The sequence below is a fragment of the Cottoperca gobio genome, chromosome 7 (assembly GCF_900634415.1).
Source record: "Cottoperca gobio chromosome 7, fCotGob3.1, whole genome shotgun sequence".
Lineage (NCBI taxonomy): Eukaryota > Metazoa > Chordata > Actinopteri > Perciformes > Bovichtidae > Cottoperca > Cottoperca gobio.
Genome location: NC_041361.1, coordinates 11,426,931 through 11,442,357, shown reverse-complemented (window position 1 = coordinate 11,442,357; position 15,427 = coordinate 11,426,931). Strand labels below are relative to the sequence as shown.

At 39.3% G+C, this 15,427-nt stretch overlaps 1 protein-coding gene across 1 annotated transcript; it reads right to left on the bottom strand.

Moving 5' to 3' along the window:
- Position 1: 1 nt before the first annotated feature.
- smc5 (structural maintenance of chromosomes 5) lies at positions 2-12,061 on the bottom strand. Its single transcript, XM_029435405.1, is given in 25 exon segments — positions 2-589; positions 1,527-1,622; positions 2,301-2,480; positions 2,705-2,824; positions 2,965-3,069; positions 3,284-3,379; positions 3,507-3,632; positions 4,082-4,204; positions 4,507-4,630; positions 4,806-4,975; positions 5,094-5,267; positions 5,742-5,874; positions 6,000-6,094; positions 6,219-6,332; positions 6,619-6,773; positions 6,907-7,162; positions 7,592-7,663; positions 8,166-8,327; positions 8,436-8,576; positions 8,750-8,884; positions 9,031-9,193; positions 9,467-9,519; positions 9,725-9,866; positions 11,885-11,994; positions 11,996-12,061. Coding segments are annotated over 25 exon segments (3,231 nt in total). The 5' UTR covers positions 12,047-12,061; the 3' UTR covers positions 2-454.
- Between the last annotated feature and the right edge of the window lie 3,366 nt (positions 12,062-15,427).

Genomic DNA, 15,427 nt, shown 5'->3' with positions numbered 1-15,427 from the left:
ATCAAAATAACATGATTTTATTTTTTATTCAAAAACTTCCTTTAAGATATTTTATGAATAATAAATGTCAACAGTCATTAAGAACAGAAACAGCTGAATATTTGTATTAACATATTAAAACATGTGCATGTGTTGTTGCTGAAGAAATGAGAAACACTGGTATATATTTTGTATTATCAAAAGAACAAACATGCAGCTGCCTAAATGGAAAAATGTGCAAATGAGAAAACACCAATATGCTTAATTATTTCCCATTTGAAACATAACGTTAGGCTTCTGTAATAACATTCCACAGAACAATTAAAACCTTCATAAAGCATATTCTATCTGAAATAAAAGAGCTCAACAGAAATGATAATAAATGATAAACATATTCATTTTTAACAGTTGTATATTTTGAACTCACTGAACTGGAAACTAATTGTATTCATGCAGGACAGGTCCGATGGTGGGTTCATGCCTTAGCTTTTCTTTGGAGACACCGCTTGATGAAAGCCTTCTCGTCCCATTGGTTGGGAGGAAGCATTTGGCAGCCGTTATGGACACAAAGCACGGTCATCTCCTCAGCGTACTGGAGATTCTGCAGCAGCTGAAGACAAACATGGCAGGAGCAAAAGTTCAGGAACAAAAGAAGGACAAAGACTCTCACGGGTCACATAATACAGCAGACGTTCAGATTCACACTAAACACTTTACAACTGCAATAAATGCTTCTTTTTTTAACCACTTGGGGGCAGCAGAAACAAGCTGAGAACACAACACTGACATATCCTCCCCTTTTAAGTTCATATACTATACTGTATAGCAAACGTGTTAGCTGCTTATTTACACATCCAGCAGATATAGACTAACATTGGCATTTATTTGGAGTCATGAGTCTGACCACTTGATGAATGAAAGTCCAATAATCAGTCTTTTAACTCCGTTTCTGGTCTCAAACACCTGAGGGAAATATCTGCCTCTTTAGCTGCTCAATGCTCTGCTATGTTCACCAGCTAGTTGCTAACAGTCTTTTTGATGTTAGGTGCAGAGTAGTAAGTGAACAGTGGATTTTTGGAACTTTTTAGCTGACAACGGCAGAAATGATGAGAGCGGTGAGAGTGAGCGAAAATCGTAAGTTTGCAGGCCGTTAAACCAAAACAATGAGCTGAAAGATGTTAAAGCATTCAGTTGAGCTCAGGGGAACTGTAGAGTTTTTCTCTCTCATCACAATACCTTTCACACACACACACACACACACACACACACACACACACACACACACACACACACACACACACACACACACACACACACACACACACACACACACACACACACGTAGTCATGGGATCCATTGTTAATATCAAAATATTGATTGCAGCCATCATAGAATACACAGTAAAAGTAAATACACACTAATTGAGATCCATCTCTTTTTACCATCTGAGCTCTTGTGTCTACGTGTGACTTCCCCCCACGAGCCTCGCTGCCAGAAAAAACGATATGTGGACACACACTCTTATAAACAAGGTACAAACACTCACCTTGGGTGTTATGAAGAAGTACTGGGATGTTGTCTCTTTGCAGGCCGTGCGGACCACAATGTCAAAGACTCTTCTCTCATTTACAGGATCCATTCCCTACACAAGAGAGAAATCCTTTCAGTCACATCCACATAAGCAAGCAGCGGGCAACTAACCTTTGCATTAAATGGGTTTATAAAAAAACTTTTCACAATTTTGTTACAAAATTCCTGTTAAAATAATAAAATATAAACTCCATCTGTCTTTGTCAATGTTTTGTGTCTGTGTAGAAAAAGTGACGACTTGGCTGCTTTGCTAACAACTTATATTAGTGAGCAGATCCTTAAGTTACATGCAAAATCTTCAGAGGACAGAACAAAACGATGATTTGTAAATTGTCTCGCATGCATTGGTTGTTTTATCATCTGAAGATGTGCTACATTATCATCTCATTAAAGTGACAATCCTTAAGATTTCAGGCCCGGTTGATTTGAACCCCATTTACTGGTGGTAACAGGAAATGCGGTTTAATACTACAGGTCCCAGAATACTGGGGGCAGCAAAACAAACTATTGTCGTTTTAATAAGAGTTATTGGCACTTTTATGTTTTGGCTCATAATTCCTATATTATGAGACAAAGACTCCGGGTTAGTCATGCCTCTTTAGCAGCTGTTTGTGTGGACATGTTCAACAAAAGCAAAGCTGATGCAACTTTGTTTGTTTGTTTGTTTGTTTGTTTGTTTGTTTGTTTGTTTGTTTGTTTGTGTGTGTGTGAGCGAGCGAGCGAGAACTACCTGATTTATCTCGTCCACCACTCTGAAGGGGCAGCGGTTGAGCTCCTGCAGGGCCATGAGGTAGAGCATGGTGGAGACGCTGCGCTCTCCTCCGCTCTGATGATAGGCCGTCAGCTCATGGAGCTGAGTGCTACTGTGGAACTTCACCCGAATTCGGATCCCATACTTGTCATACTCCTCCTGCATTGAAAGACAGCATTTAAAAAGAGTGGTAATAATTCAAATTCTTATCGACTGAAACTAAAAAATGACCATTAGATCTGTTGTGGTCGGATCTGTTGCACATATCAACACCATCTTATGTGAATAATTATGAGCAATCCTCAAAAAGGAAACAACCACTGAAATCACTCTTTGACCCCAAGATGTCAGTGCGCGTGTCGTTCCGTGTTCTCAGCATTTACCTCATTCTCTGAGTGCAGATCAACCTCTCCTGCACATTGCATAGAGCGGAAGAAATCACTGAACTTGACATTAATCTGTTCCACCAGCTGCTTCAGCGGGTACAGCCAGCGCTCCTTAGCCTGTGAGACGCATACAGAAATCACTACAAACACATCTATTCACAGGATGGCCATTCTGTCATATAAGAAATCACACACTGAACCATATTTCTTTACATAACAATCGGAGAGGAATCACCCAGCAGTGACGTATCATGTACCTCTGATATGTTCTGTCGGTAGGAGTTCAGGGCGTTGCTCTTATCTTCCAGCTCTTTCTCCATATGTTTGATCTCCTGCTCTCTCCTGTTGTACTCGTCAACAACCTTCAAAGAGAAGAAGAATTAAAGTACGAAACATTCACACTCTGAGGGTACAAGCCACGACGTATTCAGACTCACTCGTTTCTAGCCAAAAAAGAAAGAATGCCAAAAAAACGAATTGTGAGTTAATCGCGTCGTGTCTACATTTTTAAGAATGGATTAATAAATAACAATTAACAGCATTGTATGGCCAGATTACAGTTTCATGTGCTCTTACACTTTCACTGAGGCCAGTGAAGCACTCGGCTCTGGACCGCTCCTCGTTCAGCATGGCATCGATCTCGTCCAGCGTGTCAGGCAGCTCGCTGAAAGCCTGCATTAACGGGGGGAAAAATAACTATGAATATTTACAAACTAATATCAATATTATCTTGTGTATTGTATTGTGTCTGAGGCTTGATTTATTCAGCTATATAATAAACAGTGTGATAAACACTAACTTTACGCAGCTCTTCAGTTAATGACTCATCATGTTGCATCCTGCAGATCGACTTTGCTCTCTTCATCAGGCCTTTGCATTGTTCTATCAGCTGGACCTTCCTGTGCTCCAGACGGCTGCATCTTTGCTGCAGGAGCAAGTGCAGTGAGCAGACACCAAAGATACAGAACAAGGAGTAGATTGTGAAATAAGAGGAGTTAATATCATGTACCGTACAGCAGGTTCGTACAGCTTTTTGAAAGTAAAATTCACACACTTTTCAAGCACTTTCAAGGTACTTAATGCAAGAAATCCAGACTCCTAAAGCCTTTATCATTACATCTAAAATGTGTTACTATAAATGCATTTTGCAAAAAATAAAGTTAACAGATTTCCTTTATACCTACAGCAATCTATGTATGTTGTCACTTTGTTTATTTCACCAGCTTTTCAAATGAACTTTGATTGTATGTTTTATTTCAAATATTACATGAGCATAGAGCTAACATTGAAAACATAACTTAACATTTTTATTTTAAGTTAATTCCTTTTCCAAACTTTCAGGACTTTGCATATAAAGGGGAGTGAAACGCTCACATCAGTAGCCTTGAGTTCAGAGGCGCCTTCTCGACAGTCATTCTCCAGCTTAGTCTTCTCAGCCATCAGACCCACCGTCTCCAACGCCAGGTACACCTTCTCCATAGTCAGCTTGGCCCTCAGCTACAGACGATGGAGACACAAAGACTATGAGGATGGCTTTTCAAACATAACAAAAAAGAAAAGCTATCACTATATTCAATGGTCTTTCTCCCCGTTTAATGAATCAAATAAGATATCTACATAATGTCTGCTAGGAAATTAGAGTTCTAGTGCGAGAAAGACAGAAGCATGAAGATGCAGAGACACAGAAAAGCATCATGGTTAAAGTAATTAAAACAATATATAAATAAATCTAAATTTCATCATATCTAAGCTATCAAACAGTCACACAGCTCCTTAGGTCTACGTTCATTCATACAAACCTTCATTTGGGCGATGAACGCTGCAACTATGGTCACTTTCTGGGAATTGACAGCTGCAATTTTCTCTTTAGTCTCTTCTTCAATCTTCTGCAGGTCAATGACACTCTGCTCCATCTGCTTCAGACTAAACATAGTCCACAAAAGGGAATTAGACCAATTTATTAACCAGAGTATTTGCATAACCAAACCAATACATCTCTAGAGACAATTAACTGATCAAGTCACATATGCCAACAAATTACAAGATAGAGAAATATGCTGTGCCTGTTGGGCCAATTGATTATTTTAGGCAGACTTGCCTGTCCTGTTTGGTACTGATTTTCTGCTCCAGTTGTCTCTTTTTGCCCTTTACTTCAGAAAGATGCTTCTTCTCTGCTAACAATTCATTGTCACGGCGATCCAGTGCGACAGCTTCCGCCTGCAGGGCCTTCAGCCGCTCATCAATTTCTCGTAACTTCAACTCACAGGTCTAGTCACAGTGGGGGTTAACAGTTAAACTCTCGCATATTAAGATGTCTCAAGGTGTATTTACAAGAGTACCAGAGAAATCTTGGATCTGAAAAAAGGGTCCCCTGTCTGTCCCTTACCTTCATCTGCTGCTCCAGCTGCCGTTTCTCTTCAGCGTCCACAGTGATGGTGAGGTACTGGGAAGGATTCACTGCAGAGTTACTGGTGCTGATCTTGTTAGAGTAATGTGACCTCTTCAATGTGTACCTCTCCTCTGTTGTGTACAACACCTTGAGGTAGGGCTCCTCAATCACCTGAGAGGAAGGAAATGATAGACAAAGATCAACACCTTTATACTTAAAGAATACAACACTAAATACAAAGTTAAACATTAAGAATTTCTAACAGGTTCTCTTAACGTTAATGGCCCAGCTTGGAAATATCAGGAGAAAAATGTACGCCTGTCAGATACCCAACGAAAAACACAGAACAATTTAACACAATTAAATTATATTTTCAATTCAGCAACTCATTTCTTTGACGCATTGAAGAATTCAACTTTCTGACCTCTCTGAAAGGCACTAGGGAAAAATAAATAATTGTATTAAATGTGATTTTTATTGGTGGTGTGTTTTTACCAACCTCACTGATTAGTCCAGTCTCAACCTACGCCATTTATCTTGATAGACAACATTTTATTTTATCAAAGATGAGTTTTAAATGACTAATGACACTAATACCTGCTGTTGTGTTGTGAGAACTTGAATTATGTGGGAAAAGGAACGTACCGTTTTAATCATGGCTTTGGTTTGGTCGTTGCCCACAGGGACGTCATGCACCTTGTACTGGTGACAGAGATAACTCATCACCTCATCAGGGGCGTCAAACATCTCCCGTAGGTAGGTGAAGAACCCGAAACGTCTACAAATAAGTAATGAAATTAAAACATAACAAAGTAAGTATATAAACTAAAAAGTCACAACTATACAAGTTTAAATTTGATCTTAAAGGTTATTATGCCTCAAGTAAAATTAACTTTCTCTCACCTCAGGGACTCAATCTTTCTGGACGGCAGCCGCTCAGAACACGACTCCTCTGGAGCAGAAATGGAGTTCACCTTCAAATTCATCTTGTCACGGACCTGAAGGTCGAAACACATCGAGCTTAATTACTTAACTGGGAAGGTAAAAACTGAATGTCACACACAAAGTTTGGATTTGTTCATCTGATCCACCCAGAATCAACATAATCTGCAGTACTCTGACCTCGGTCATGAACATCTCCATGTCGTCTTTTCTCTGGAAGACAAACGCCCGCAGATCGTGGAACGAAATGTGGGTCTCCACGAATTTAGCAAAGCGATGATCTCTCACATTGATCTGAGTAATGAGGAAAGGATTAGCATGTAGGTTGTGCGACTGATACAAAAAGCATCACAATCACAACAATGACTGCTGCAAATGTTTTGTGAAGACGCACTGCTAAGAGAAGAACCCTCAGGGTTCAGTTAGCACTGTACGCACAGGTTTTATTCTGTCATCCTGCTATATGTACCCGCATTTAGCATTTATAAACAATGTATTCAAATGTTTATGCTGTGTTTATAAGTGCTAAAGGGAGTTGAGTTACAATTAAGTGTTACCCGCATGATTCACGGGGACTCACCACCAGCATCATCGGCTCATGGACATGTCCACCAAAGAGTTGTCTGTTCTGTCTGAGCCACTGGAGGGCAGTGTGTGTGTCCCTGTGGCGTGCTCGCAGCTTCAACTCTTTTGCATTCATCAAGTTGTTCATGTTCGTGAGCTTTGTCTCCAACACTGCAAAGCAAAATAAATTAACATAATCTACAGAAACCACATCCTGTGATACACGTGTGAGCAGCAGGATTAGATCTTTGTTTGTGTAAACTGGTTCAGAAGATACTGAAGATATAGTTTGTGAGAAACTCACTTATCGACTCAGCATAGATGTTGTCCTTCTCCCTGCGTAGGTCGGCCTTCTCTCCTTCGATCTTGGCTCTCTCCTCCCGGATTTGCCTCAGCTCGACATTGATAGCATTGATCTGCGGCGTCACATCGGGTTGGTCGCCAATTTTGGCAAGCTCTGCCTTCAAGTCGTCAATGGTCCGTCTGGTGTTGCTGATTCGCTTCTGGTGGTCTTCCTCTTCCATCTGCTTCAGCCTTTGTGTTTGTTTAATATCGTCAATCTGAAGAGGACAAACAGGGAGAGTTATCATTCGCTATGAACAGCACAGAGCTGCAGATAAGGTCACACATAGCAACATAGACTACATGAAAGATTGCATCATAAAAATAAAGGTTATAGCATTCAAATGCAAGCTTCTGTTATCTCTTCTTACGTGATACAAAGCTAGAAATATATTGTTCAATTAACTGAAATAATGTTCCTAAAGCTCCTAGTTACAAAATGGATTAATGAATTAGGTGTAATGTTCTGATGACACACAAATATGAAACAATCAACGTTAACAGGAAAATCTAGTTTTTTCCAAGATATAAGCGATCGGCTTCCATACGTGGTCAAGTCCACCAGAGGGTTGTAATAGTAGATGACGACAACATAGAGCACTTAATATCAGCTGTGATGGTCTGTAAGCTTTCGTCCTCTTTCTCACCTCCTTGTGTTTTCGATCCAACTGATCTTGTTTCTGTTTGCACTTCAGAGACGCTTCTTTGATAGCGGCAGTCTGAAAAACGACACGCTCACAGTTATCATCACGAGAATATCAAACATCACAAGCCAGTATTCTTTGTGCTGTAGAAAAATATGCTCAAACATACTAGCCACTTATTTTAATAACAACGTTAGGCCTACTTTGAAAGTAATTAATGTGAAGTGTAAACCTTTTGATTATTTAAGAAATAAATCCACTTTATAATGTAATTATATAGCTGGCAGGATTCTCAAGGGTGCCGCTCAAAAAGGTCTTCAACATTTTGATTATGCATTTCTATGGGCAGCATAATGCTCTGATTTATTTATAATGCGCTTACAATTTATGTGAACTCCTCGTACATGCCCACAGAGGGTCCCCATAAAACACTTTAAGTGCATTTACAACTATCAGAGGGAGCTGAGAGCTAGACCTCTCAGCTACATAGATACGCACAGATCATGAGTACTAAATAGGCTGAAAGAAATCATTATCAGTATTTCTACTTTTCGACCCATAACATTTGCTATTTCACCTTATCCTTTATTTGTGCATCGGTGGGTTTGAGCTGGTTTTCAATCAGCTGGATCTTCCTCAGCATGGGCGCCTGGGCCTGCTTCAGGGCAGAGAGCTGCTTTTTGGCCTCGTCTCGCTCCTTTTTCGCGCCCTCAAGCTCCTTACGGGTGGTCTCATACTCCTAGTATCAGAGAGAAAGAATCTAACATGGTCAAAACCATTCAGTTTAACTCTGACTGCACACTGTATTTATTTATCTCTCCCACTCGTACAGTGTTAAACCACTCACCACCCATGGTTTCTTCTTCTCAAGTAACTCAATCACGTCCAGATGCCTCTTTTTTTCGTAGTAACGGTTTACATCATGTTTGTTCCTCTCGTTCCTCTGCTTGGTCTTCTCCAGGAAACTGGTCTTCTCCTTCACAACGTTCTAAAAAGGGAAACAAACCAATGCTGCCTTTACATCTTTAAATAAAAGGAAAAAAGTTCAATAATAGATGGTGCAACTTTGATTTTGTGTTGTTAAAGACGTCTGAATTTCTCATTCCAACATCTTTTCTACAGCTTTTTGATAGCAATTAATTGTTCGACAATTGTGTTTACCTCTAGTTCTCTTTCTCTGTTGCGGAAGTTTTTGAGCTCACAGTGGTACGCATACATCTCTGGTGGTCCCACTGACTTCTCAGTTGCCTCCAGCAACTCAATCTTGGACATCTTGGCAAACTCTCCCACTTTTTCCTGTATGGACAAAAGAGGAAAACCGTGAGGATTAATGGAGGTAACAGTGTCCTTATTCTGTGTTTTCCATGTCTACACACCGACACATTGATCAAATATTGAAAGCTACGTTTGAAAAATAGAAAACCTAATTGACACAAACATACCTGAGGCAGAAACTGGCAGAGGTTGCCGACTTGGATTTGCAGGGCCTTGACTTCTTCTTCCACTGCTTTCTGGTTGCAGTGTCTTCCATTCAGCATCCACAGCGACTGATTGTTCTCCACATGGATCTCTCGGTTAATCACTACATTACCACCACTCTTGTAACTGGAATAACAAAAGGTTTGATTCTACAATCAGATACATTTAGGAAAGAAATATATTACAAATATTCCTCAATCTTTAAATAGCTTAAAACAGTAGCATCGTTTAAGGTTGAACTGTCTGTACTTCTAAAATGCTGATTTATGTTAACAAGATTTATTTGTCACGATTTCTAAACGGATTCATTCGAAATTTCTGAATAAATGCAAACAATATTTGACCTAACAGCTTGCTATTAGCAAATGAACAGTGCGCATACCCTTTCACAAAACTTACAGTTCAATCTCAATAAATCCTTTATGGCAGCCACGTTTCACATAGAGCCCAACCTACAGGGAAAAATAAACAAATAGTTTTATTTCTGTGCTAATAAAATTGTAAAATAATTTGACGGATCAACACTGGTTCAGGGATCACCTGCTTCATGCTTTTGCTATCAGCTGTAAACCTTTCCTCTATTAACCTTATGTCATGCATTTTATTTACTCACTGGTTATATGTAAAGAAAGTTGTTTGTGCTACTCTGCTGTTTACCTTGTCGCCTCTGCCCAGGATTGCGGTCTTCCCTGCCAGACTCAAACAGATGGCACACACAATGCTAGACTTGCCAGTTCCATTGGCTCCAACAATCATGTTCAGATTAGGTCCAGGATGCACCACAGAGTAGTCATAGGTCCTGTTGGAGTACAAGGTAGGCATTTATATGCAGTGTTTTATAGCAGGGGTGGGCCACCTTGCTTGATATCGAACCTACCTCCACATACATCAAAAATGATTAGGGGTGTACATTAAAAGTTTTATCACAGTGCGATATAATAATCGATTTTGTTGGACGACGATAGGATATCACAAAGTCTGCCATAATACCATTCCGATTTCATTAAATTCAGATGAAGTGTGGCTATTGGTAAGGCTTTGATGCACTGACTAAATTGTATAAGACAAGGTGCTTCCGGATCTGAGTGGTTTACAATAATAATGTTCCACACAGTTTATCAAGACCATGCTAATGAGAGACCCAATAAAAAAAACTGTCCTTTTACAATGACATGGGCTTAACTGGAAGGCACAGAGAGCAAGAACTAACAACACAGACAATCCTTTAAACTTTATAAAGGACCCGGTTATACGGATGTACTAGTTAAAGCTTTTTGACACCAACTCCCACTGTACTGAAGACTCAAAGAGTAACACTTGCTTGAAGTCGATCCTCACCTCCCAAATGTATTTAAAGTATATTTAGTATAGTATACCTAATTACTTGGGTAGAATACTCAATTTAGTAGACTAAATATTTATTTGGACAAATCATCATGTATATGTATATACACAAATATTTTCACCATTGTCAAAGCTATCGTTCATTTACGCAAGACATTATGAGCATGCTAATAAAACAGCATCTCACAGTCATGGACTTAAAACATATGATTTTGTACTTGATATAGTGAGTTAGTCACAGTGTGAATAAATAACTGTTATAGGACAGTCTTGGAACAACTGACACATTATGTCGCTGCTTAATTGACGACTATGTGATGTTTAGATACAGATCAAAGCCTGTCAACCCTCTCTTTTTTTCCCCCGGGATTATCCCATATTTTTCCTTCTATCCCGCTGTCCTCCCGTTTAAATATGTTCCCGTAATCATCCCATATTTTTAACCTTTCAAAAATAAAAATAGGCCTAATTTAAAAAAGTACAGTGGTAAAGTGGCCTCCGGTATATTAGGTGGCAGTATTATGTTTAACATTGGTTGAAAAACGTTATCCGCCAGTGAACACACAGAAGAAGAAAACAGGAACAATAACACAGAAGAAGAAGAAGAAGAAGAAGAAGAAGAAGAAGAAGAAGAAGAAATAAACATATGATGAGAGTCACAGTGAATGGGAGATAGGTGGAGACGCAGTTGTACCTGCCAAAAAAGTTAAAACTGTATGCAAGTAACTAGACAAATGAGAGGAGACCTTCCCTTATTTAATAAAAGCAGAGTCGGGCAAACTCATGCTTTCTGTAAAGTGTGCCATTCAAATGTTAGCTTTGCATACGGCAGCGATGTTCGCCTGCATGAAAAATCGTCCAAGCACAAGCACGCCCAAGAGGCACAAAACATACACTGTCAATGACTTCATTTGTCACAAGATCTGTTTCGGGGGCAGACCAAGTGACCAAAGCTGAGGTAAAGATGTCAATGCTTTGCGCCAAATATAATGTAGCCTTCAGCTAGCCGGCAGGCATAGTCTGCAACCTATGTTTACAAGTCCCTTGCAGATGCTAGGGACTCCCACACTGAATAAAATGTATATATGCAATTAAAATACATACATCTTATAAACATGTCTGTACAAGTACTTTAAATAAACATGTATTTCCTGAACCCGTCCCTTATGTGTTGACATTTGCATGATATGGATTGGGGCTGGCTGGCTCAGAGCTGTTACGGTATGGGCGGAGTCCGCCAGAACATTTCCCTTATTTTGAAATTCCAATGATGACCGGTATGATCAAAGCATCCTGATACAGCGTAAGTTAGCGCTAATATGTTAGCATGTGTGCTACTAGCTTGGTCGTCGTTGGTCACCAAGGTGATAATATGTACATGATATATAACGATATTCCTGCAGGCTGGCGGCAGTTGAGTTTCGGTTTATAGACGTTGTTCGGTGTTGTTGATTGACAGCTGCAGTAACTTACAGGAAGTTTTTCATGACGAGGCGAATGATGGATCCCTCCACAAAATGACCCTCTGCTCCGGTTCTGTCGGGCTGACTGCCGGTGAATATGTTCGCTATGCTGTTAGAAATCCTGAGAGTCGCTGTTAACATGACTTTGTCGCTTTTTTTTGCTGGACGCCATGGTAAATAAAAAGAGAAGCCTGTTAAAGGAAACACAGGCACGTTCGTTCACCCTCGCGCGCTTCGCCTCGTCTTAACTGAAGGCTGGTTGGACAAAAGATGTCACGTGTATACACAAAGACTGACGTAATCGTCCAAGCTAACGTTCATTATCGCGAGACACAGACAATTAGATCATTTAAGCCTTTCCTATTTCTAGAACTTTTTTATTGGAGTTTTTACATTCAAACATACAATTTTAAGCACTTGTATAACGTAGACATTTTAATTCATTAAATTCATAATATAAAACAGTCATGACAGAAATAAAACAAATCAATGTTTTCACAGGCGAAATATCATAAACATGAAGAAAACATAAGTATTGAAAATGTGTTTAAATTAGTTCAAATATAGAGGAAAATGTATTAAAACAAGATGATTTAGAAAAAATACAATGTGATTATAAATTCTCTCAATACAGACATATATTCAAATATACAATTTGACAACTCAGCAGACGAAGGCAGAATAATAGTTATTTTGTAATTCTGTACCATATATCCAAATTTACAGCAGGATATACATTGAATATTCTTGTGAGTTGTGTAGAGTAAAAAAACAAAACGACTGGTCATATGTTCCTTCATTATATATACACACAAATATTCTAGATCAGACCTGGGCATTGTACGGCCCGCGGGCCACATCCGTCCCTTTGGCCGGCCCAGTCCGGCCCGCGTGAGGACAATCGTAAATTATAACATATATGAAAAAGTATATATATATTTTTTAACAGCACTCTTTTCAAAATAAAAGCAACACCATTGTATTGCGTGCATGGTGTAATTAACTTTTATTTACAGAAGTCAAAGGTAAAGTGTGCTTAGTTTGTGGTGCACAGGTCGCTGTGTTCAAGGATTACAATTTGAGTCGCCTTTCAAGAACTAAACTGCAAAACCAACAAGTACTTTTTACAAAACATTGCACATCCAGAGATGCAGCTGTCAAGACAATTTATGTCTTATCCCACAAAATCACTAGTAAAAGTAAACCGTTTTCTGACGGAGAGTTTATCAAGGAGTGTTTGGTGGATTCTGCAGCACTCATATGCCCGGAGAAGAGAAGGATTGAGAAATCTGGAGCTTCAGCTGCAGAACAGAGCGGTCAACTTTGATTTTTTTCCCCCTTGGTTTTGGATGAGAGCTGCGATGTACGTGAATGACACTGCCCAGCTACTCATCTTCCTACGTGGGATAACTAAGGACTTCAAAATGACGGAGGAGCTGGCAGCCATGCAGTCAATGAAAGGGACAACAACAGGGAGTGATTTGTTCACGGAGGTAAATGCATGTGTGGACAAGTTGGGACTGAAATGGGACAAGCTGGCAGGCGTGACAACGGATGGTTGTCCAAATCTGACAGCGAAAAATGTTGGACTTTGAAGAGAATGCAGTATAAAGTGACAGAAATTAACCCTGAAGAGAAATGGGTATTTTTGCATTGTATTATACACCAGGAAGTGTTGTGTAAGTCAGTTCTAAAAATTAACCATGTTGTTGATGTTGTAACTAAAATAGTTAACTTCATCAGGGCAAGAGCATTGAATCACAGACAGTTTGTTGCACTTTTGGAGGAAAATGAGACTGAATATCGTGACATAGGCTACCTCGCCGCTGTCAGGTGGCTCAGCCTGGACAAAGAGTGTGGGACCTGAGAGAAGAGAGTCAATACTTCTGTGTGAAGAAAGGAAAAGACGTCCCACAGCTTTCAGATGCAGACTGGATGGCAGACCTTGGTTTTGCTGTAGATGTGACTGCACTAATGAATGAACTAAATGTCAAACTGCAATGCAAGGGCCTTTTTGTGCATGAAATGTACAGCGCAGTGAAAGCTTTCATGAGAAAGTTGCAGCTTCTCTCAAGCCAAATGGAGGACAACATTCTCACCCACTTGCCAACACTGAAGGAAGCCACACCATCAGCTGATCACCTCCACAGGTACTCATCCATGTTAGAAGCACTGCATGGTGAGTTTTGGAGGCGATTTCAAGACTTTAAAACAGTTGAGAATGAAATGCACATGATTTTTCCCCATTTACATGCAATGTGGATGATGCACCCAGTGATGTTCAGCTTGAACTCATTGACCTGCAGTCTGACACACTTCTGTCAGAGCACTTTGGGTCAGTCTCACTGCCTGAGTTTTACTCTTCCCTGAAAGAGGAGAACTTTCCACACATGAGGAGACATGCTCAGAAGATTCTGGTCCTCTTTGGATCTACCTACATATGTGAACAGACATTCTCAGTGATATAGTTCAACAAATCCAGATACAGATCCTCCATCACTGATGGTCAGCTGTCAGCTGTCCTGCGCATATCCACCTCAGACATTCAACCAGATTTCAGTGCACTTGTTCAAGCTCAAGACAGACTGGATGTTTCTCACTGAACAAGTAAAGTGAACTGAAAAACATCAAAAGCACTTATTGCTTTTTGTATAAAGTTGATTAATTGCTTATCTTTACATACTGTAAAACACCTTCTCAGTATTGGTTTGTGAAGAATAACATGTTAAAAATAAAATAATGATGTAATGATTGTTTTTACTGTTTATTACTTCTCTAGGAGTATTTTCCTATTTGACCCACTCCACAATTTCATATATTTATTGGAAGAGAATGTCCTTATTCTTTTGATTTACAGTAGCAGCTAATCAAAATATATAATGTACTGCTTTTTACAATGGGAGAAAATTAATATTGAGCAGAATTAAGTTCAATTTATTGTTGATTCGGCCCTCCAACACAGCTCGGGTTTCTCATGTGGTTCCTTGTAAAAATTAATTGTCCATCCCTGTTCTAGATGGACCTTTTGGACTGAGGGAATGAAAAAGCAAAAATACAAAGACTCTCTTTACAATCAGTTTTATTAATGGCAAAATTACACAAATACAAACAAAACACAATGTGAATAATCAAATGTAATATAGTATAAAGAACATAATAGTAAAGATCTTATTTAATTAATTAGCTTTTAATGAAACAATTTAAGAGAGGCGTTGATTCACCTTTAGTCATTTTAGAGAAGGTATTTTGCAGTGCAGTTGAAATGCAAATACTGGAGATGTTTTAATATTTAGTCTACCCTCATTGTTATAAATGGGGAGGACACATTAGAAACTGGTCATTAGGGTAAGATTTATTGCAAGGTGTTGCGTTTAAACGAAATTTGTCCTAGCCATGTGTACCTGATAAACTGAGTGAAAAGATAGTTTTTGTTTTTGTTTTTAAAGGGGGGGGAGGGGGCAGATGAAAAAAGGTTGCATAAATGAGAGAATTATACTGCTGGGTACATAAGACATTAAAGAATAGATTCGTATTTTTTCAAGTCTGTTTTAAA